At 37.5% G+C, this 19,664-nt stretch overlaps 4 protein-coding genes across 4 annotated transcripts; 2 read left to right on the top strand and 2 right to left on the bottom strand.

The window, feature by feature from the left end:
- Positions 1–1,332: 1,332 nt before the first annotated feature.
- Positions 1,333–6,618, top strand: si:ch211-246m6.4 (transcription factor 15). The gene is made up of 2 exons (XM_059543157.1): positions 1,333–5,329; positions 5,572–6,618. Exons 1-2 carry the CDS (start codon positions 4,784–4,786, stop codon positions 5,602–5,604), a joined length of 579 nt encoding a protein of 192 aa, XP_059399140.1. The 5' UTR covers positions 1,333–4,783; the 3' UTR covers positions 5,605–6,618.
- A 1,103-nt stretch (positions 6,619–7,721) lies between these two features.
- On the bottom strand, positions 7,722–12,924 carry LOC132131250 (eIF5-mimic protein 2-A-like). The gene is made up of 12 exons (XM_059543271.1): positions 12,771–12,924; positions 12,024–12,096; positions 11,767–11,943; positions 10,460–10,554; positions 10,254–10,319; positions 10,012–10,147; positions 9,813–9,922; positions 9,267–9,437; positions 8,950–9,096; positions 8,730–8,868; positions 8,456–8,578; positions 7,722–8,371 (listed from the first exon to the last, which is right to left on the bottom strand). The coding sequence occupies exons 2-12, from the start codon at positions 12,085–12,087 to the stop codon at positions 8,340–8,342; spliced, it is 1,260 nt and encodes a 419-aa protein (XP_059399254.1). The 5' UTR covers positions 12,088–12,096; positions 12,771–12,924; the 3' UTR covers positions 7,722–8,339.
- A 364-nt stretch (positions 12,925–13,288) lies between these two features.
- Positions 13,289–14,646, bottom strand: LOC132131164 (hatching enzyme 1.2-like). Its single transcript, XM_059543152.1, has 5 exons — positions 14,519–14,646; positions 14,360–14,438; positions 14,095–14,235; positions 13,894–14,011; positions 13,289–13,800 (listed from the first exon to the last, which is right to left on the bottom strand). The coding sequence occupies exons 1-5, from the start codon at positions 14,585–14,587 to the stop codon at positions 13,410–13,412; spliced, it is 798 nt and encodes a 265-aa protein (XP_059399135.1). The 5' UTR covers positions 14,588–14,646; the 3' UTR covers positions 13,289–13,409.
- Positions 14,647–16,428: 1,782 nt separating this feature from the next.
- LOC132131165 (hatching enzyme 1.2-like) lies at positions 16,429–17,831 on the top strand. The gene is made up of 5 exons (XM_059543153.1): positions 16,429–16,573; positions 16,654–16,732; positions 16,839–16,979; positions 17,063–17,180; positions 17,286–17,831. Exons 1-5 carry the CDS (start codon positions 16,505–16,507, stop codon positions 17,674–17,676), a joined length of 798 nt encoding a protein of 265 aa, XP_059399136.1. The 5' UTR covers positions 16,429–16,504; the 3' UTR covers positions 17,677–17,831.
- The last annotated feature ends 1,833 nt before the right edge of the window (positions 17,832–19,664 follow it).

Raw genomic sequence — 19,664 nt, 5'->3', positions numbered from 1 at the left:
AAAATCACGTTCACCTTTAATTTAAGGTGGATTAGGAGGAGTAAATGATTCCTATTTTACGGTCTGCCTGTCGTCGCGCAGGGCTTTCGACTTTTACGAAGTATTGCCGAAAGTCATACGGGATTTTCAGATACAGGTAACTCTTCAATTAAAGACATCAAGAATTCCTGTGCTGTAAGATAATTCACCAAGTTCACAACTAAGCACTTTCCAATGTGTGTGTGGCTGAGAGAGAGTGTGTATGTGTTTTCACGGAAAGGCGTAGCTTCCTGTCTCATATCTCCCGCTAAAACGGTATGACAACGAATTTCATCATCTCAATGTCAGGCGCAGTTTGTAGATTACCACCACAGGTGGTGTGAACTTCCACAGAGTGGGAATAGGAACACGAGGATTATGGGAGAAAAAAAACGGAAACCTGGATTTTAACCGTAATACTTTAAACTTCATCAAGGCCAGTCGATTATTGACAAACGGCCCCGTCAGTAAAATATTCATTTGAGCAGGCACCCTCATTATCATCATTCACTCACCTTCATGTTATTCCAAATCTGTTTCTTCATGTTGTTTGAAGAATGTTGGTAACCCCATAGTTGCTGGTAGACATTGACCTCAATAGCATTTTTCCCCACACTATGGAAGTCAGTGGCTTCCAGCAACTGTTTAGTTACCAAGAATACCAACATTCTTCAAAATATCTTCTTTTTTGTTCAGCAGAAAGAAACTCATACAGGTTTGGAAATTTTGAGGATGAGTAAATAATGACAGAATCTTATTTTTCGGCTGAACTATCCCTTAAATGGTCCTAAAAATAGCCTTGTTTTTTATTAAAAGAAGAGCTCAATCAACTTTTTATGAAGTCTTGACCTCATACGTAAATGAAAACTAGATGTTTAGTTTATTATTTTGTTGTTGTTTTTGTTGTTTTTTCCAGTTAATATTCAACAGATTGCTGAGAGTCGGTCCTTTAGATCTTGGAAATGTCTCATTATAATGTGACCTTGAGAAAGGAATTTATAGCTATAAAGTGTTCCATTTTTAAATATCCTCTGGGTTTGCATCTAATTTGTGATTAATCAGTCATGTACATGAATCATGCACATAATGAAAATTTCAGTGCGAATACGTTTCGTTTTAAGAAGTGTGCTTCTCTGGTTTATGCCTATTAAATAATTAATAAATTAAAAGTGTAGTTAATCTAATGCACTATATTTGTATTATATGTATTTATTAATTATTGAACACTAGTGTGGTACTGCAGCTATTTAATAGAAATATGACACGAGAGGCTGTACATTACAGTCACTTTGTATCATAACGCACTTCCTCTCATTTTTGCTTTTATGTACTCTAATTACATTTTGCCTGTCTAGAGGTCATATTGAAAGATGGTGATCTTAATTTGATCTATTATTTGAACTTGACATGAGTCATGAGGTGAGATTTTACTGATCAGCAACGCATTGTTTTCTATAGTCAGTTAGCAGATTATATTCAAAGCACCAAGGATGCAGAGAAAATGGTTTCAAGTAGAAGTTGGAAGAACAAAAAAATGGTAAGAAACACGAAGAGCTGGGAGGAAAATCTGAAAGCGGATTAAGACAGGTTACTTTGTCAATAAATATGTTAGCTTGGATTGCAGATTAGCACAAGCTTGAAGTTCAACACATTATTGTGTAGGCTGTTTTCCTCAAAGATGATTTAAAAAATTTTTTAAAGTGTTTGCTGAATGAATTAATGTAATGTTAATACAGGTTAATTAGTAACCTGACCGTGTATTTGTCTGTTTTTTTGTTTAAAGTAGTTGTGTAGCCAGCGGTTAGCCATTCATTAGTGTAGCCTAATATAAACCTCTTCAGAGCAGTCTGCTTCATGCCAAGGCCCTAATCACCCTGAGTCTGGGTTTATGTTGTGTTAATGACCAGCTAACATTACATTTATTTCTGAATGAACAGTTCATTCAGGAAGATAAATGAAATTGCTTCTTAATGTCACTGTATGCTAGTCATGTAGCTACAAATGTATGTGGACAAATCTGCTAAAACTAAAATGCTGTAGTCCATGCTCATAAAACCACCACACAGGAGATTAGAAAAGGGAAAATAAGAAAGGAGAGCAGTTCTCTGGCCATAGTTCAAATCTCTCAAGCATGATTACTCAGAGAAAACCATATATCCCAGAAACCCATCACCTCAGACTTTTTCCCTTTCTCCCTTGTGTTTTGAGTAACAAGAAGGTACATGATGGACTGTGGTCCAAAACTGCAGTAGTATTTACTTTTTTCCCTTCTAGAGATCTTCTCTGGGAACTCTTTTCTTTGAGAGGTTTCCGTAGCCTTTGGGGCTGTCTGTCCCTGGGCTCCAATTAGTTGCCTTTAATGGTCAGCAAGGGCACTAGAGAGACCCTCATAAGGTTCTCCAGCCGAGCAGGAGAAATGAAAGCATGAAGTGTGTCTCTCATCTGTGCTGGACTGTCATACATTTTTGTTTTGTACCTTATTATATGGTCTCCTATTCTTTCTCTTCCATTCCAGTCTTTTGTTCTGTTTAATGGTTTGTTCTTGTTATGGAGTTGCTTTTGATCTCTATACTTTAGAGTGACACAAACAAAATTAAAACAACCACGAAGCATCCCAGAATTGATTAAATTCTTCTTTAATACTTTCATTGTTCATTCTGTTTTCCAAGCATTTAGAAGTTGGTAAAAATGGCAACATGCATTCAAACCAGTATTTTATTTATAAAATTCACCCCCTTAGTTCACTTAATTTGGAGATAATATGGTTTACATCTTCAAAAAGTGTGAATTTAATATTAGATGTAATATATTAAGGACATGAAAACGTAACAAGTTGCTAATGGTCTCTTTGTGCTTTTATGCAGTACCCAGGATCTCACAGACATGATTTGCAATTGACCTTAGCACTTGGATTATGTTTTATGGTATGGTTTCAAAACGGATTAGTTACTTTTAAAGTGTGCAAATGTGTAGGTGGATGGGGTGTCCTTTGTATGGCGACCTGTATATAAGAGCAATCCAAAACCCGAGAGTGAAAACTGCCAGTAACATGTGAAGTTTTCGTTGGGGGTTTGTAAGTGCTCTAATTTGGGAATCTAATCATACTCTTTCCAACAGCGTTTAAAAACAGGTGCTTAAAAGGTGTGCACAGAGCTTTATAATCTTGCTCCACAGGATGTTAGGCCTTTAATGCTAATTGGCACTCAACTTCGTTCAACTGGAACTGGATTGTAAACTGTCATATTGTCTTTGTAAACTTGAAGCTGCAATGAAAATATGAACCATTTAATGCTCCACTTGCTTCCACAAAGGTGTGTATCCAGGAAACCATTGCTATAAGCCAATGCCTGACTTCTGCAACTTACCAGGTGCTTTCACCTGCAAATTTAAGTGCCAAGCAAACTCTCGGAAGATTATAATGACGTATCTTTGTTTTGCATCCCTGCAGGCACTCTTAAAGATTAGAGTCGATGCTGTCAGGATAAACAAGAAACCCGTTGGAGCGTATGTTTAGGTAACTGGCAGCTCATTGTGGATGCAGCACGTGTTAACATCCATGCATGAACTTCGGGAATGCCAGTATAGTAATGTAGTTCTTTAGGAAGAGCTAAAGGGTTAAAAGAATTAGTGAAGAGATGTCATGTGAATTTAAAAAAATAATTGATTTGGGCAAACCTACCAAATGGCTGAAAGGAAGTCAATAGCAATTTAGGTTAAAATGAAGCACTGACATGTTCCACGTGATTTGATTGTTCATAAAACAATTTCCACACTGGAACCTCTAATATGGTAACGGTGCATTGAAACCTGTTTTTGTTTTCATGCCTAATTAGTTCACTTGTATTCTTGACAATTCTTAGACTTTACTTGTGCTTCATGCCTTAAAAAGCTGGAGCAGCAATCTCCAGTGGTGCGCTATTGACATCTAGTGGTGAATACTGAAAAATATGAGCCGAGAACTACAGAACACTAATGTTGAGTACACCTACAAGCAAATGATTGCTGTTGTTACCTTAATAGTAGTTGATAAGAACACCTTGATTTGAGTAAAAAAAAATTCCAAGAACTCTCTTCACGGTTATTCTCATTGGTAGCATGTCAAACGGGTGTTCTGAATTACATTTTGTCAGATTTGAAACACTGCCCCCTGTGTGCAATAAAATCCCTGGAGTGACACACAGCCCATGTGATACGAATTTTACAGGCAATGACAACAGTCTCTGTCTGTAAACTTTTCTGAGCTAAATTAAGCACTGGGTCAAACACAACAAGGTTGCTTAGATATTGCATACGACTTATATAACATACAAAGAAATTTACAAGTCATAGAGAACATGAAATGTTGAGCAAACAATATCAGGGGCGAGGGATGAATGGATCAGAATGAAGGGACAAAAGCAGAGGTGGGTCTTCTCTGAGAAGGTAGATCAGATCACCATTCTGTCTTCCCGTTGACCTGCACAAGGTCACCCACAGGACCCAGTAACCACATATTTCAAGCCAAAATCCCTGTACATGCGTTGGTCCGTGCACTTCTTTATATATCTTCAAACGTCCTCCTTCTTTGGGGCATGACAGGTGTGCCCCCCCCCCAGCTCCACCTGTCCATCCTTCTCCACAGCCACATGGTGGCGGACAAATCCAGAAAGGGAACAGTCATTCAAGAAATGGCATGCTGAAGTGCCACGGGGCCACGAAAGATCTCTGGATACCGGATCAGACGCAGCTGCCCCCCGGCTGCTATTTTCACTCAGCTTAAAGCACCATGGGCAGCCAGCATCTACGCCATGGAATAACGACAACAACAAGTCTGTCTCTGCACGCCATGAAGTCCACCACAGGGGAGCACGAGCATCCTGAACACGATACCCTGAGCTTGCCCTCGGACCCTGATGAGCTGGACAGTGGCAGTGAAAGCTCAGAGAAATCCACCGGAGCTGGGAGCCCCATGCAGGGCCACAGGGAGGCGGGGAGACGCAGATGGGGTCGTAGACTTGAAGGGGTGAGCAAACAACGCCAGGCAGCTAACGCTCGGGAGCGAGACCGCACACACAGCGTCAACACTGCCTTCACGGCTCTGCGTACCCTCATCCCCACAGAGCCGGCCGACAGGAAGTTGTCAAAAATCGAGACCCTGCGATTGGCATCAAGCTACATTTCACACTTGGCCAATGTACTTCTGCTAGGGGAGGACTGCAGGGATGGGCAACCATGTCTGAAATATCACAACATCTTACAAAGCAACTCCAACCTCAAAACTCCACCAGTCCGACCCATCTGTACCTTCTGCTTGAGTAACCAAAGGAAAATGGTGAGTCCTTGAAGGTGGTGAACTATCAACTGCCACCTATTGATTCTGTGAAGGTTAGTTGGTAATGTATTTGCATGCCAAAACTTCATATTACTTGCCAGAAGTACCTTGCAACTCCCTGAATTGTTCTCTTAAGTCTTCAACTGCAATAATGCATGCCTATGTATTTTGCATATAATTGTAAACTGATTGTTGTACAGGTGTGAATTCTAACACCTTTTAATTATCATGTACTTCTGCAGCTTAGAGACGGGGAAAAGCACACAACTGCGTGACAGCAGAAGTTCTCCCAAATGACGCTGCTACATACGAGCTCTCAACTTCTGAATGTTTACATGTAAAGAGACATTGCCCTGCACAGAGACAAAACATTTTTTTTAATCTCTGAGGACAGACAAAACGGGCAACATGAAAAGAGGTGAATCTGCACTTTTTCTGCATGTGTGTACACCTTATCAACTGTGTTTTGGTTAATGCAACCTTAGAATATGTGTAAAGTTGCAACTGGTGGGAAGCTATTTCAGTATCAGATATAGTAAGCTACACCATCCCTCGCCATAAAAAAACAGTCTTGTGTCTGCCTCTTGCACGTCACATGATGGTAACTGAAACCGTGCGGTTTGCAGTGGTCGCTGTCAGTACAACGGTGGGCAAAAATCTCATCCCCTCCCTCTTGTCTCCACATCTAAGCCAGGACCACAATCCCAACATGGCTCTCAGGAGACTGTAAACAAGATTCTAACCTCAGCATGATAATTTGGGTTGGGTAAAGCATGCTAAATATTTATTAGAACGTTCAAGTGGCACATGACTGAATGTTTTAGGTGGAAGTATTTCATAATGAAAGCATAATCTTTCATATCTTGGGAACTGGTCTTGGTCAAGGGACATGATCCCTAACACGGGACCTGGGTTATGACCCTGATCCCAATTGTTATGTAGCCTTGTCTCGAATGCTACCCTAAATGTCTGGTCTTTCTTTGAGTCCAGGCTTTGGTGAGATAATGTTGTGAAGACTGTTGAGTAGCAGTGATCACCAAGGCAGGCTCAGGAAGAAGGAACATCGAGATCACACCGTAACATCAAAGGGCATGCATGTGCTTCTAAATCAAAAAATGCCAAATTCAGTTTTGTACATTTCACTGAAATTGCACGAAGGAAGGCCATTTGAGCATAAGTTCAACTCCGAGGGTCTACGTAGCTAAAGGCAGAAGCTTACTGGATTGCATGCATTTCAATAATTGTTGTGGTCGATGTTAGAGTGCAGACTTGATGCGTCAATTCTGCAATAAATTTCCACAACTCTACAGTATGCAATAGTCTCTCCTATATCATACTGACATACTATATACTTACTAAAACGATTCGTAATATTTTTTTTTTGTCTACTGATTTTCACCATATGAAAAATATATATTTACGAGAGTGGTCTTCTGAAAAATTAGTAACTGCAAGTTTCATCTGGGAATTTCACTGCCTATTGCTAATTGCAGCTCTCTTGCATTTTATAAAGTGCGCATGACTTAATAAAGGCCAATTTGATTTCAGAAAGTGTTCCAGAATGTGTCCCACAAGTTGGCACGTTTTAAATTGAGTGTCTAGGGGCAGGTTAGGTCTTGTAGCATGCGCTAAGTTAAAGTACACCACTGAAACATCAACTGCTGAACCTTTTATGTTGTTTACATTAATAGGAATGACAATTTTGAGCCTAGCAGTTACTGTGATTAGAATTTATTTTTAGATACTGCATCTTTGATGTGACGTTTGAAGGTAGAATTATTTCAGTGAAAGCATCAGGATGTACCAACCAATCGTTTCTATCCAAAATGTTTACTTGTGTGTCTTGCACAAATCAAAACTTAAGCTTGTAGGTTTGTCTAAATCTGCAGAACGACTGCTGTCGTTATATGGAACTACCACAATGTACTGGAAATATAATATTCCCGAAAAGCTTTTGTAAATATTTGCACTTTTATTAACCATTACATTTCTAGAACAAAATGCATTACACCAACACAATGGCCTACCTTTAAAAATCTTAAACACTACCCGGTCATAGTCTAATACTTGAATTGTCCGCTCTTCTAAAAGTTGTCCTTTGCACATGCCAAGCATCAAATGAGCTGCTAATTAATGAGCAAGTATTTTTTGTACAAGAAGACATCTTTACTTGTGACTTTTTCAAACAATAAAATTATTTTTGAAAAATGTTCTGAATGAGCTCCATCTTTGGTTTTGAGGTGCCCCCTAGAGGAAGACATACTGCATGCAATTTTAAAATGGTGGACTGAAATCTGATTTAGCATTTACCGGTACTCGAAAACCAGCATGTTAAACAGAAAGAAAGCCAAGAACCCCAATGCATATACTTCTAGGTTTTTATTTCTTAAAAAAAAAAAGTCAAATCGTTTTTCAATTCAGATTAAAGAAATTGGTGACAAATAAGATGAAGATACAGAAGTTGGGAGTCATTTAAGGGTCTTTACAGGGTGATCTGCAATTCGTTTTGAGCACTGTACAGTTTCATAGACAGGGAGCAGAACGTTGATGATGTTATGGGAGAAGGACTTAACCCTTTGGCAATAACATCACAATGAGACCGTTTTTTCCCTTTGTGGACACTGATCATGACAGAGCATGAAGACGTCAATACCATATAGAAAAGGGCTTCTTAAAGGCAAACAAGGCAGCCTGATCTAATTCAATGGAATGTCAATTCATAAAGGAATCACTAACAATAATTTAAGATGTCCAAACTATCAACACTTAAAAGTTCCTTGAGTGAGTAAATAATTACAAAGGTTGACCACAACTTGTGCTATTTTAAGTATAAACCTTAATATTAGAAAAATCTGTTAAAATTAAACATGTCATAAAGCCCTTAAATGACATCTAAATGTTATGGTTTGAAAAACAGGAGGTAGAATCCAAAAAAAATAAAAGAAAAAGAAATATATAAAAAAAAAAAGACAAGCACTTTTGTAACAAAACATTCTGCTGACATTGTGTTTTAGTCTCCCTCCTCTTCCTCAGATTCGGACTCTGAGAGAAACGACAAAAAATATAATTAGAGGAACTATTTTAATTAGAAAGTTTCAGAGAAAAACAAAAACAAAACCTGCTTACCCTCTTCAGCGTTCTTCAGCCACTCTACAAACTTCTTCATCTGCTCAAGGAAGACGCTCTTTCCTTTGGCCACGTGGGATTCTGTGTACCACTTCAAAATAACCTCCTCACTCAAAACATCAGCTAGAGGAAGAGGAAAAAAAGAAAAACATCTTCAAAACACTTTACCTCTGCATAGCTCTGCACAGACTAGGTAGCGTTTTTGTATAAAAAAAACTACCAAGCCTTGGGCTTAAGTGCAAAGTTTTGAAAAGATCAGCTATCGAAGACACACCTTTGTAAAGAAGCACCACGATCTTTTGGAAGGCCTTCATGAAGTGGATATTGTCATAGCAGTACTCCTGGATCTTCAGGAGGAGGGTGAGCTCAGATAGGCCCTGGGAGGTGAAGGCCTTCAGCAGTGGGCTGTATTGCTGCAAAGAGTTAGACCAGATTACTACTGGTCATTTGATTAAAGGAAGTACTGTGGATCATTCCAGAAGCATCATAGATACCTTCAAGAGTTTGATGGCTTGCTCCGTGACGAGCTCCTCCTTTTTATTCCACTCGACAGAGCTCATGACACTTGTCCACACGATGCCGATCATGGTCTGCTCGGAGATGCTCGTTTTCTTCATCTCTTCACGAACGTAGGCAATCATCTGGGGAGCAAGCGAGACAAACGTTAACCAAATACAGGCACAGTAAAGCTTCAAAGCCAAAATATGGATAAGGAGTCAAAATATTCTTATTTTAAATAAAAATTAGAATTTACTTAACTGTGATAAAAATTAAAAAAAAGGCCAAAGACTTAAAATAGACAGAAACTCACGTCTTTGAGGGTCTCGCCACGTGACATCTGCTCTTGCAGTTCTTTCTGAAGCTCTTTGCGGGCTCCAATGGACTGCTGGTTGCGAGCGAAGTCTGAGAGCTCCTTCAGCCCAGCGTCGGTGAAATATTTTGAAAAGTGTTCACAGCTACGCTTGTTGGCAGGGAACAGCTCCTGTTTTGCGCAAAAGAGCTTACATCAACATCAAGGAGGAAACAAATAAACTGTTGCATTCTTAAATAGCTTTGATTTTATTCTAAAATTTCAGGTTTAGTTTTACCACTTTATTTTAGTTAACTTAATTCATTTTTAGTAATTATTGCCGAATAATGTTATTGAACTGTTTACAGATTTAGGAAAACATTCAAATACCATGTTTAATTTTATTTCAGATTTTTAATAAAATAACCAAAGTACTATCCACACACTAATCCTTTACCATTTTATTCATAGATTCACTTCACTTTTACATTACTCCAAGCTATATTTTGGACGCTTTTGGGATTGTGTGTGTTGCATCACAAGTTAAGGCTGCAGTACAATATTTACCATCAGCCTGTTGTCCATGCCAACTTTACGCAGGCTAGCAGAAACTGAGTTGATGTCTTTTTCATGGATCCAAGATTTGAACAGTTTCACAGCGAAGGCAGCGGACACACCTGCAAAAAAACCCAGATGACAACTGTTACAAATTCTTCACTCAAAGAGCCACTGCTAGTCTAGAGCCAATAAACAGGCCTGTCCTTACCTTCCTTGACCAAGTTCTCATTAAAGAGGCTGTTCAGGATGGAGGCTGATATATTGCCATTGGCCAGCAGGATTCCGGTAAGCATGGCCAATTTATTCCTCTCCGACTCTGTGAACCCTTTTAAAAACAGCAGCAGCTGTGAAAAAAAAAAAATAAATTGATGAAACTTTCCAGGTGCACAACGACACACTTTGTTTGACTAACATATATGATGTTATCCTGAGTTCAACAACTTTGCTTACCTTCTTAATCTCCTCTTCAAACCCTTTCTCCAGGTACTTGTAACGCCTGATCAGCTTGTTAAAAACCTACAACACAAGGTGAACACGTTCAGACATGTAAAGAGAAAGCTGGTGAAGACAAATTACACCCATCACAGCGATATTAATTCAGAACAAGCTCCAAAACTAGACAATTTTCCGGTTGGGAAGCACATAATTGTAAATACCTGAGCGTAAGCCTGCATGGTCTCCAGGTCTTCACTTGCCGTGAAGAGGCAGTACTCAGTACGGGTCAAGTCATCAGACAGAGTCCCTCCTGGGGCTGCAGAGGTAAAAAATAAGTTACACATTTTTAGATGTATACTTAATATAAAAATACTAGTTCAGTCTTATTTAAGTGTATTGCCACATCAGCTTCACAGGATTTCATGGCAAAGATTATGCATTAAGTATACTAGAACAATACAAAATACAATTAACCACTATAAAACAAAGTATTAACACATACATTTCTATGAAATATAATTTAAATGCACATTTGAAAGAAATTGCAAAAGTGTTTCTGGGTCCATCTCATAAAACAAGGCCTTAAGAGTTTTAAGCACATGTTGTACCATCAAGTGAGAACTACGATATTAGAAAAATACTAGTAAAATAAGAAATATGGCAAAAAATATTTTCACTCAGAAGAAAATATTTCACAAAATAAATGTACACCTTTACAAAAATATTAGTTAAATATGTAGTAAAGGTAAAATAAAAATGTATAAACTGTAGTGATTAAAATATTTTTTTTTAGTACACTTTATAAATATATGAAAATACAAGTTTTACAAAAAAAATTTAAAATGTACACTATGTAGATATATTGACGAATATTAGTTGAAAACATTAAGAACGAACTATTCAGATGTACACTTAAATATTAGTACATTTAGTAAAAAGTAAAATATACAAGTCTCAATATTTATTCATAAATGATTAGAACATTTAGTAAAAATACATTTGATATACTAATATATATATATATATATATATATATATCAAAAAAAAAAAAAAAAAAAAAAAAAAAAGACTGATATACTTATTTCTAAATATTTAGCTAAATGAAATCCATATTTTTCGGACTATAAGTCGCACCAGAGTATAAGTCGCATCAGTCCAAAAGTACGCCATGATGAGAAAAAAATAAAATAAACATAAGTCGCACTGGACTATAAGTCGCATTTATTTAGAACCAAGAGAAAACATTACAGTCTACAGCCGCGAGAGGGCGCTCTATGTCTTCAGTGTAGACTACCGGAGCACTGAGCAGCATAGAGTGCCCTCTCGCGGCTGTAGACGGTAATGCTTTCTGTTAGTTCATTTATCTTGGTTCATGTCAAATTAATTTTGATAAATAAGTCGTACCTGACTATAAGTCGCAGGACCAGCCAAACTATGAAAAAATGTGCGACTTATAGTCCGGAAAATACGGTAGATACATTTATATAAATAATTAGCAAAAATTGTGTGTGTATGCATGTTTGCTTACCCAGCATTCCTCCAGCCACCAGGATGTCAAAGAGAGTCTCAGCATAACGGCGGTAGTCAAGCTTGGCACCGGAGGCGTCGAGGAACTTAGCAACTGCTTCCAAATCTGTGCCAGTTTGGTTCAAGCCTTGAACAATACTTTCTTGAAACTGAGTAGGGTCAAATCTCTCCTTTTCATCTGCAAGAAAACAAAGGGAAGTTTCAAATGGGAGGCGCAGCTTTAAAACACACTTATTAAATGTTCATTAGATTACTTACCTCTTTTCCGAGTTTTAAAACGCTGGCCAGTAAGCGTTGGCTTTTGCTGCTTTTGATTATTCATAAAAGACACCTAAGACGACACAAATTTTAAATAAATATTAGGGTATTTCACTTTAGAACACAAAGAAACAGCAGAAGTGGCATGACATTTCCCAACCCAACAAAACCATCAGAAATATTCTAATAGAAAAGGTGTCAAATAACACCCGTATAATTTCATAAACTGGTTTAATTATGGCTCCAGTTAAAGCTCTATTTATCCAGAGCGTGGTTACACCAGTCAGCGTTGTCTCCTTAAACTACACGAGTTCATGTGACTAGTAAAAAAATCATTCATGGTTGTACACGGATATATTGCGGCATAAAAGTATTTAAGAATGATTTTTAGGTCTAAACTGCATCTCACGCGACGGTCTCGAGCTAAAGCTAACCGGCTAATATAAGGCCTAACCGGTTCGAATATAATTTTAAAACAACCTATTATCACTATATATAGATATTTGAAATTTAAATGAAATAATAGTCAACATGCATTAAATAAAATAAACTATAAAGTATAACACATTAAAAAATTATTTTATTATTTAATTGGCATCGTGCCGTTAGCTCCGCCATCATGATTTACACAGCTGATCACAAACGTGAGCCTAAAAACCACCATCCTTTTAAAACACAGGTTTGCAACAACTCAGGATTAAGCTGTATATGCTCATTATAAGTATATTAAAACATAGGAGGGCTTACCGAAATGAATGCAGATAAAAAACGGCTTTTTGAACCCAAGAACAAAGCAAGACAATGGAAAGTCCGAAACTGACACAGAAAACCCCTCTGGATGGCTGGCAGAGGCTGCTGCGCATGCGCGGAAGAACAACTGAAAAGGCAATGGATCGGTCCACTACAGGGAAGAGCGGAGGATAGAGGGGTGCTGTGTTGATATGGTTACTGAAAATATACATTTAAAAGTATTGTTTTTACAACTTTACATAGTACAATGTCACAAAATCTTCGTCCAGTCAAACATTTGCTTGTATTACTGCTTGCATGGAAAGTTATAAAAAGATAACCCCGCTGGTCATACCATTATGATGAGGGGTGTGATTTTTATACTTTAACTCGGCATGATTTTACACTGACATAAATCAATATTTAATGTCCATTATTTATTTGGTAACTAGTCGTGTACTGTTTACTTGGTCATGTATTTTTGCAAAATAAACACCTTTACCTTATTAATAAAAACTGAAAACAATATAAAGTGCTATGCAGTTTGATTCACTTTATTTTTCCCACCACAATCACACATTTCAGAACTTGAACACCTGGACAAACATCACTACTCATCTACAGACACATGATCCATAATTAATTATTATCTCATCTTCAGCATCCATACAGCTTATTGACCCTTAGAATATCAATGTTGGACATTCCCTGGCTCTGTCCGATTTCCACTGTCTTATCAGGAATGGGAATGATGGTTTCCAGGCCAGGCTGGATAGAGAAGGTAGTTTTTCCATAGTGCATGATGGAGCCGTAGTCATATGGAGTGTTTTGGTTGTTGGTGTTTTGTTTCTGGAAGTTGTCAACCTTATCAGGAATGATGTTATCCCAGTTGATCCTGACGTACTGGTCGCGATCGCTCCTGGTTTGCTCGTGGTAGAAACCCAGAGCATGAAGGAGCTCATGCTGAACGAGGCCATGATACACACAATCATTCCTTCTGAGGGAGACTACCTGTTTTCCACCAGTTCTACCATAAAAAGAGTAGCACCTGAGAGCAGAGAGGAAACAATGAGGTTAAAAATAATCAATGTTTTGGAATGAGGTCAGTTAAATGTTTTTAATTTTGTATGATAATTCTCACCCATCTCTGTTCTCAATACTGATGTAGTCGGTCTGAGTTGATCTGGCCACAAAGCGGATGCAGGTTTTGGAGTGAAAGGTGGACATGGCATTCGCCATCACTGATTTCTCATAAGAAGCTGCAAACAAAAAGGCAGACAGATTTAAAATGAGATCTACACGAACGATAGATATTTTCAATGAATGAAGGAGATTCACTCACAGTATTCCCTGCTCACTATGTAAGGGACCTCCACAATGTTGTTAGAGTTTTTCTTCCAGAAACAGTTGTTGTTAAAACAGGTGAGAGCATTTCTGGTTTTGGGAAACACCAGATCTCCTTCAATCAAGACTTCAGAAGATCCTGTATTAAAGAGAACCATACTGATAAAATAACAGAACATACAGTATTTATACATCATGAACACTTTTTACTTTTTACCACTATTTTGTAAAACCCTTTGTTGACTTTACGGAAGGTGTCTGACCATTGTTGGACTCCAAAATCCTTGTAGTGATGTCCACACTTTCCGGCTCTGACACAAACACTCCTTCAAAACTTTCCTCCTGGTGGCAGAAACAGAGATGTTTAAAACGACTCTTCAGGAACGTTGATCATTTAAACGAGACACTAGATCGAATCTTACCATGAGAGGAGACGCCTGTGAGACGCCAAACAGCAGCAGCAGAATGGAGAGGGAGGCTCTTGTGTCCATGATGTCTCAGTGTGTATAGATGTTCAGGATGCTCCTGTGCTGAGCTTTAGTGTCTTTGTGCTGTCAGACCTGGACTTTATATTCACCTGAGCAAGTGGGTCTACTGGGGGATTGTGGGTAGGGTCTTAGTGTCCAGAGTCTAATGTGTGTATCTAATGGGAGGAAACTCTGACCTTACCTGTTAGTCCAAATCCTTGCAGAAACAAATACTAAACTAATGTTCAAGTAATGTATTTATTGTTAACACTAAAGTGGACATGTAGTAATGTTTGTGTTTTAGTGCTTGCAGCATACGAGGGAGACCCCAGAACTTCAAGCACTGAAAAATAGAACTGTTTCCATTTCAGTGGAGCTGTAGGGATTTACTCAGTTGCTGGGATAATAATAATAAGTTATAATAAGTTATATGTATATACAGTATTGCCTTTCCAGTTCTAAAGCATCTTTATAACATGCTTTATAATGGACTTAAATGTTTATTTGTTCCTAACCACATTGATAATTTCGTCCCTGCAATTAAAATCCATGTTAATTTTGATAGATCACTTAAGCAAATGTAAGAACCATTTTTGACCCTTGACAACAAAACCAGTCATAAGGGTCCATTTCTCGAAACTGAGATGTATATATCATCATGTACAACCATACATTAACATGTATGGTTTGTTAGGATCGGACAATATTTGGTTGAGATACATCTATTTGAATATTTGGAATCTGACGGTGCAAAAAAAAAAAAAGAAATCTAAATAATGAGAAAATCACTTTTAAAGTTATCATTTGGATATCAACCAAATATTGTCCGATCCTAACAAACTATACATGTTAATGTATGGTTGTACATGATGATATATACATCTCAGTTTCGAGAAATGGACCCTTATGACTGGTTTTGTTGCCCAGGGTCACAAATGGTTCTTACATTTGCTTAAGTGATCTATCAAAATTAACATGGGAAATTACAGCAGGAAATTTACAAAATATCTTCATGGAAAAAAGATCTTTACTTAATAACATAATTAAAGAAAAATAGATAATTTTGACCCATACAAAGTATTTCTTGGATATTGCTACAAATATACCCCAGCCAATTAAGACTGTTTTTGTGGTCCAGGGTCACATTTGTGATTCTGTATGTTTATTTACTAACAAGCAAGGTCAGTGTTTCCTCCCTAAAGTTACGCACATTAGTTAGGACATTTTTTATTTTCATTATTCACCAGAAACAAAATAAAATAAAATACATTTTGAATAAAAAAAAATTATAATTTATGATACTGTAGGCTTTTGTTTCAGATTACTTTGTGTCAGCTGAAGTAATAATTTAAATGTTTTATTTTTTTGTCATTATTTATTATTATTTATCATTAATTACGACTCTCTTATGGCAGCTTAAGGCCAGTGAAGGAATCTTATTGTTGAGTCATGATGGGTTTCATTTGAACTCAACTTTGAACAGTTTTTGTACTGAGACCTTTTACTAAATTGCAGTTAAGAACAAAGAAACATTTAGCCAATTATAACGAAGCATCCAAACAACTGATTAAAGCAACCAGACTACATAAAAGATACAGTTCTGCTGAAATTGAAGCAGGTTTGTTTCTCAATGACTAGGCATGCTGCTGTTCTAGGGCACTAAGAAAACAAAAACTACAGCTAGTCTACTTTAGTGTTAAAACAAATAGATAGCGTAAGCTAAAATGTATTGTCTGTTTCTGCAAGGATTTGGACTTACAAGTATAAGGTTAGAGTTTCCTCCCATTAGATACACACATTAGACTCTGGACACTAAGACCCTACCCACAATCCCCCAGTAGACCCACCTGCTCAAGTGAATATAAAGTCCAGGTCTGAAAGCACAAGGACACTAAAGCTCAGCACAGGAGCATCCTGAACCTCTATACACACTGAGACATCATGGACACAAGAGCCTCCCTCTCCATTCTGCTGCTGCTGTTTGGCGTCTCACAGGCGTCTCCTCTCATGGTAAGATCTGATCTAGTGTCTCATTTAAATGATCAACGTTCCTCAAGAGTCGTTTTAAACATCTCTGTTTCTGCCACCAGGAGGAAAGTTTTGAAGGAGTGTTTGTGTCAGAGCCGGAAAGTGTGGACATCACTACAATGATTTTGGAGTCCAACAATGGTCAGACACCTTGTAGATTTCTATAAAGCCAGCAATGGGTTTCACAAAATACTTGGAAAAAATAGTCTAGAAGTATAAATATTTCATTTTATCTCTTTGAAAACAGGATCTTCTGAAGTCTTGATTGAAGGAGATCTGGTGTTTCCCAAAACCAGAAATGCTCTCTACTGCTTTAACAACAACTGTTTCTGGAAGAAAAACTCTAACAACATAGTGGAGGTCCCTTACACAGTGAGCAGTGAATTCTGTGAGTGAATCTCCTTCATTCACTGAACATATCTGCCATTTGTGTAGATCTCATTTTAAACCTGTGTGTATTTTTGTTTGCAGCTTCTTATGAGAAGTCAGTAATTACGAACGCCATGTCCACCTTTCACTCCAAAACCTGCATCCGCTTTGTGGCCAGATCAACTCAGACCGACTACATCAGTATTGAGAACAGAGATGGGTGAGAACTATCTTACAATATTAACATGAAACATTCATCAGTCCTTAATCCAAAGTCAAAAAAAAACTATATAAATAAAACCCCTTTATTTCTCTCTGCTCTCAGGTGCTTCTCTTCTCTTGGTAGAACTGGTGGCAAACAGGTAGTCTCCCTCAACAGACAAGGCTGTGTGTATCATGGCATCGTTCAGCATGAGCTCAATCATGCTCTGGGTTTCTACCACGAGCAAACCAGGAGCGATCGCGACCAGTACGTCAAGATCAACTGGGAGAACATCTCTTCTAATATGGCCTACAACTTCCAGAAACAAAACACCAACAACCAAAACACTCCATATGACTACGGTTCCATCATGCACTATGGAAGAACAGCCTTCTCCATCCGTTATGGCCTGGAAACCATCACCCCAATTCCTGATAAGACAGTGGAAATCGGACAGAGGCAAGGAATGTCCAACACAGACATCCTGAGGATCAACAAGCTGTATGGATGCTGATGATGAGTTTTACATGTATGTGGTGTGTCAGATAATTTAATATAGTTCACATTCCCATTAATGAAGAATTAAATGAGGTGATGGTCTTTGTCTTTTATTGGTGTTAATTTTCTGTAATGTGTGGCTGAGTAAAGAAAAATCAAGTTAATAAAAAATTAACATGCAGTAAAATTGTGTTTTCTCTTTAAAATGATGTGATCTGATAAAATGTCTGATTTCATTAACTATCTAAAGACACGTTTCATTTCTGTCCTGTCACAGTTGGGGAGCAACGATATATGCTAGCACTAGTGTGCGCTGATTGTCATAAAACAAAGCTTATTGCAGACACACATTTAAGTTCCAGAGGCAGGTTGCATAAACTGCCTAGAATAGTCTTAAAAAGTTAAGTCATCTAAATGTTTTTTCTTCAAGACTGGTCAATACTTTTTAAAGTCAGCTGCACAAAGGTAGATTGGTCTAATGTGAATCCAAAAAGTAAGACTGATTACTCCTTGGCTTACTGCTATTTGCTCAAACTAGCTTGTGAGACGCAGTTTTAACATACTGTCTATGCAGCTGTCTCTAGAGCAGAGCAAATCATCTGTTACTCTTGGTTAACACCCAGATTTTCTTTTTTCCCTTCACAAATAACAAGTTCAAGTGTATGCCGCTAAATGATTTGGATTTATTTTCACTTTAAATGGATTATACATTGACATTTATGCATTTAGCAGACACTTTTATTCAAAGCGACGTACAGTGCATTCAGGCTAACAATTTTTACCTATCATGTATTCCCTGGGAATCGAACCCACAACCTTGTGTTTGTTAAAACAATGCTCTACCACTTGAGCTACAGGAACGCTATGACACTGTTAAATGTAAATCTTAGAGTTGACTGACAGAAGTTTTTCACATGCTGCACGTCACTGAGCTTGACACACACTAGATTACCCATCATACTCACACATAGTTTATCAACTTGTTTTTGCCTGTAAAAACAAACAAACAAACAAACAAAAATATTTATCCTTCTTATCTAAATTTTTTTTACCATCATCACTTAATTTGGTTCTTCCAGATCAAACACTTTATACAGAAGTAGTTCTGTCAGGTGCATGGTTTAATGCAATGTAAAATACTATTCAGAACTCAATGCCCAATTGGCAAAATGTTCCCCAGACAGGACCCCTGCCTGTAACTTCTGCAAGCTTTCACTTGCGGAAGATGAGTTTGATGCAGACTACTTAAAATAGTTCATGTGTCTGTAGGTGAATAATGTATAATGGAGTGATGGTCTTTCTGATGATGTTGAATTTCTGAAATGTGCAAAGAAAAAATAAAATTAAACTTAATAAAAGTGAAACTTTTTGTGGACTGTCTTTACATTTAATTATTCAATCTCAGACACTGACAGCAAATTGATGAATAAAGGAAGGAGTCTCCAAAGCTATATATATATATATATATATATATATATATATATATATATACCACAAAACCAGCTATAAGGGTCAATTTCTCGAAATTGAGATGTATAAATCATCTGAACGCTGAATAAATAAGCTTTCCATTGATGTTTGGTTTGTTAGGATCGGACAATATTTGGCCGAGATACAACAATTAAAAAAATCTGGAATCTGACTAAATAATGAGAAAATCGCCTTTAAAGTTGTCCAAATGAAGTTCTTAGCCAGGCATATTACTAAATAAAAATTAGGTTTTTATATATTTACAGTAAGACATTTACAAAATATCTTCATGGAACAAGATCTTCACTTAATATCCTACTGATTTTTGCAATAAAAGAAAAAATCAATAATTTGATCCATACAAAGGTTTTTATGTTATTTTTTTTATTTATTTATTTTGGCTATTGCTACAAATATACCCCAGCGACTTAAGACTGGTTTTGTGGTACAGGGTCACATTTGTAATTCTGTATGTTTTTGGACTAACAAGCTAGTTTCCTCCCTGTAGTTACACACATTAGTCAGGACATTTTT

The sequence above is a fragment of the Carassius carassius genome, chromosome 48 (genome assembly GCF_963082965.1).
Source record: "Carassius carassius chromosome 48, fCarCar2.1, whole genome shotgun sequence".
Lineage (NCBI taxonomy): Eukaryota > Metazoa > Chordata > Actinopteri > Cypriniformes > Cyprinidae > Carassius > Carassius carassius.
This window is presented reverse-complemented; position numbering and strand designations above follow the sequence as displayed.

Excerpts from the sequence above, each read along its gene's own strand:
- si:ch211-246m6.4 (XM_059543157.1), top strand. The coding sequence starts at position 4,784 with ATGGGCAGCCAGCATCTACGCCATGGAATAACGACAACAACAAGTCTG. Across the intron at positions 5,330-5,571 it reads TGAGTAACCAAAGGAAAATG|CTTAGAGACGGGGAAAAGCA; the intron begins GTGAGTCCTTGA and ends GTACTTCTGCAG.
- LOC132131250 (XM_059543271.1), bottom strand. The coding sequence starts at position 12,087 with ATGAATAATCAAAAGCAGCAAAAGCCAACGCTTACTGGCCAGCGTTTT. Across the intron at positions 10,148-10,253 it reads TTGAAGAGGAGATTAAGAAG|CTGCTGCTGTTTTTAAAAGG; the intron begins GTAAGCAAAGTT and ends TTTTTTTCACAG. Across the intron at positions 9,097-9,266 it reads GTGGCGAGACCCTCAAAGAC|ATGATTGCCTACGTTCGTGA; the intron begins GTGAGTTTCTGT and ends CTTGCTCCCCAG.
- LOC132131164 (XM_059543152.1), bottom strand. The coding sequence starts at position 14,587 with ATGGACACAAGAGCCTCCCTCTCCATTCTGCTGCTGCTGTTTGGCGTC. Across the intron at positions 14,236-14,359 it reads GATTTTGGAGTCCAACAATG|GATCTTCTGAAGTCTTGATT; the intron begins GTCAGACACCTT and ends TCTTTAATACAG. Across the intron at positions 14,012-14,094 it reads CATAGTGAGCAGGGAATACT|CTTCTTATGAGAAATCAGTG; the intron begins GTGAGTGAATCT and ends TTTTGTTTGCAG.
- LOC132131165 (XM_059543153.1), top strand. The coding sequence starts at position 16,505 with ATGGACACAAGAGCCTCCCTCTCCATTCTGCTGCTGCTGTTTGGCGTC. Across the intron at positions 16,980-17,062 it reads CACAGTGAGCAGTGAATTCT|CTTCTTATGAGAAGTCAGTA; the intron begins GTGAGTGAATCT and ends TTTTGTTTGCAG. Across the intron at positions 17,181-17,285 it reads AGTATTGAGAACAGAGATGG|GTGCTTCTCTTCTCTTGGTA; the intron begins GTGAGAACTATC and ends CTCTGCTCTCAG.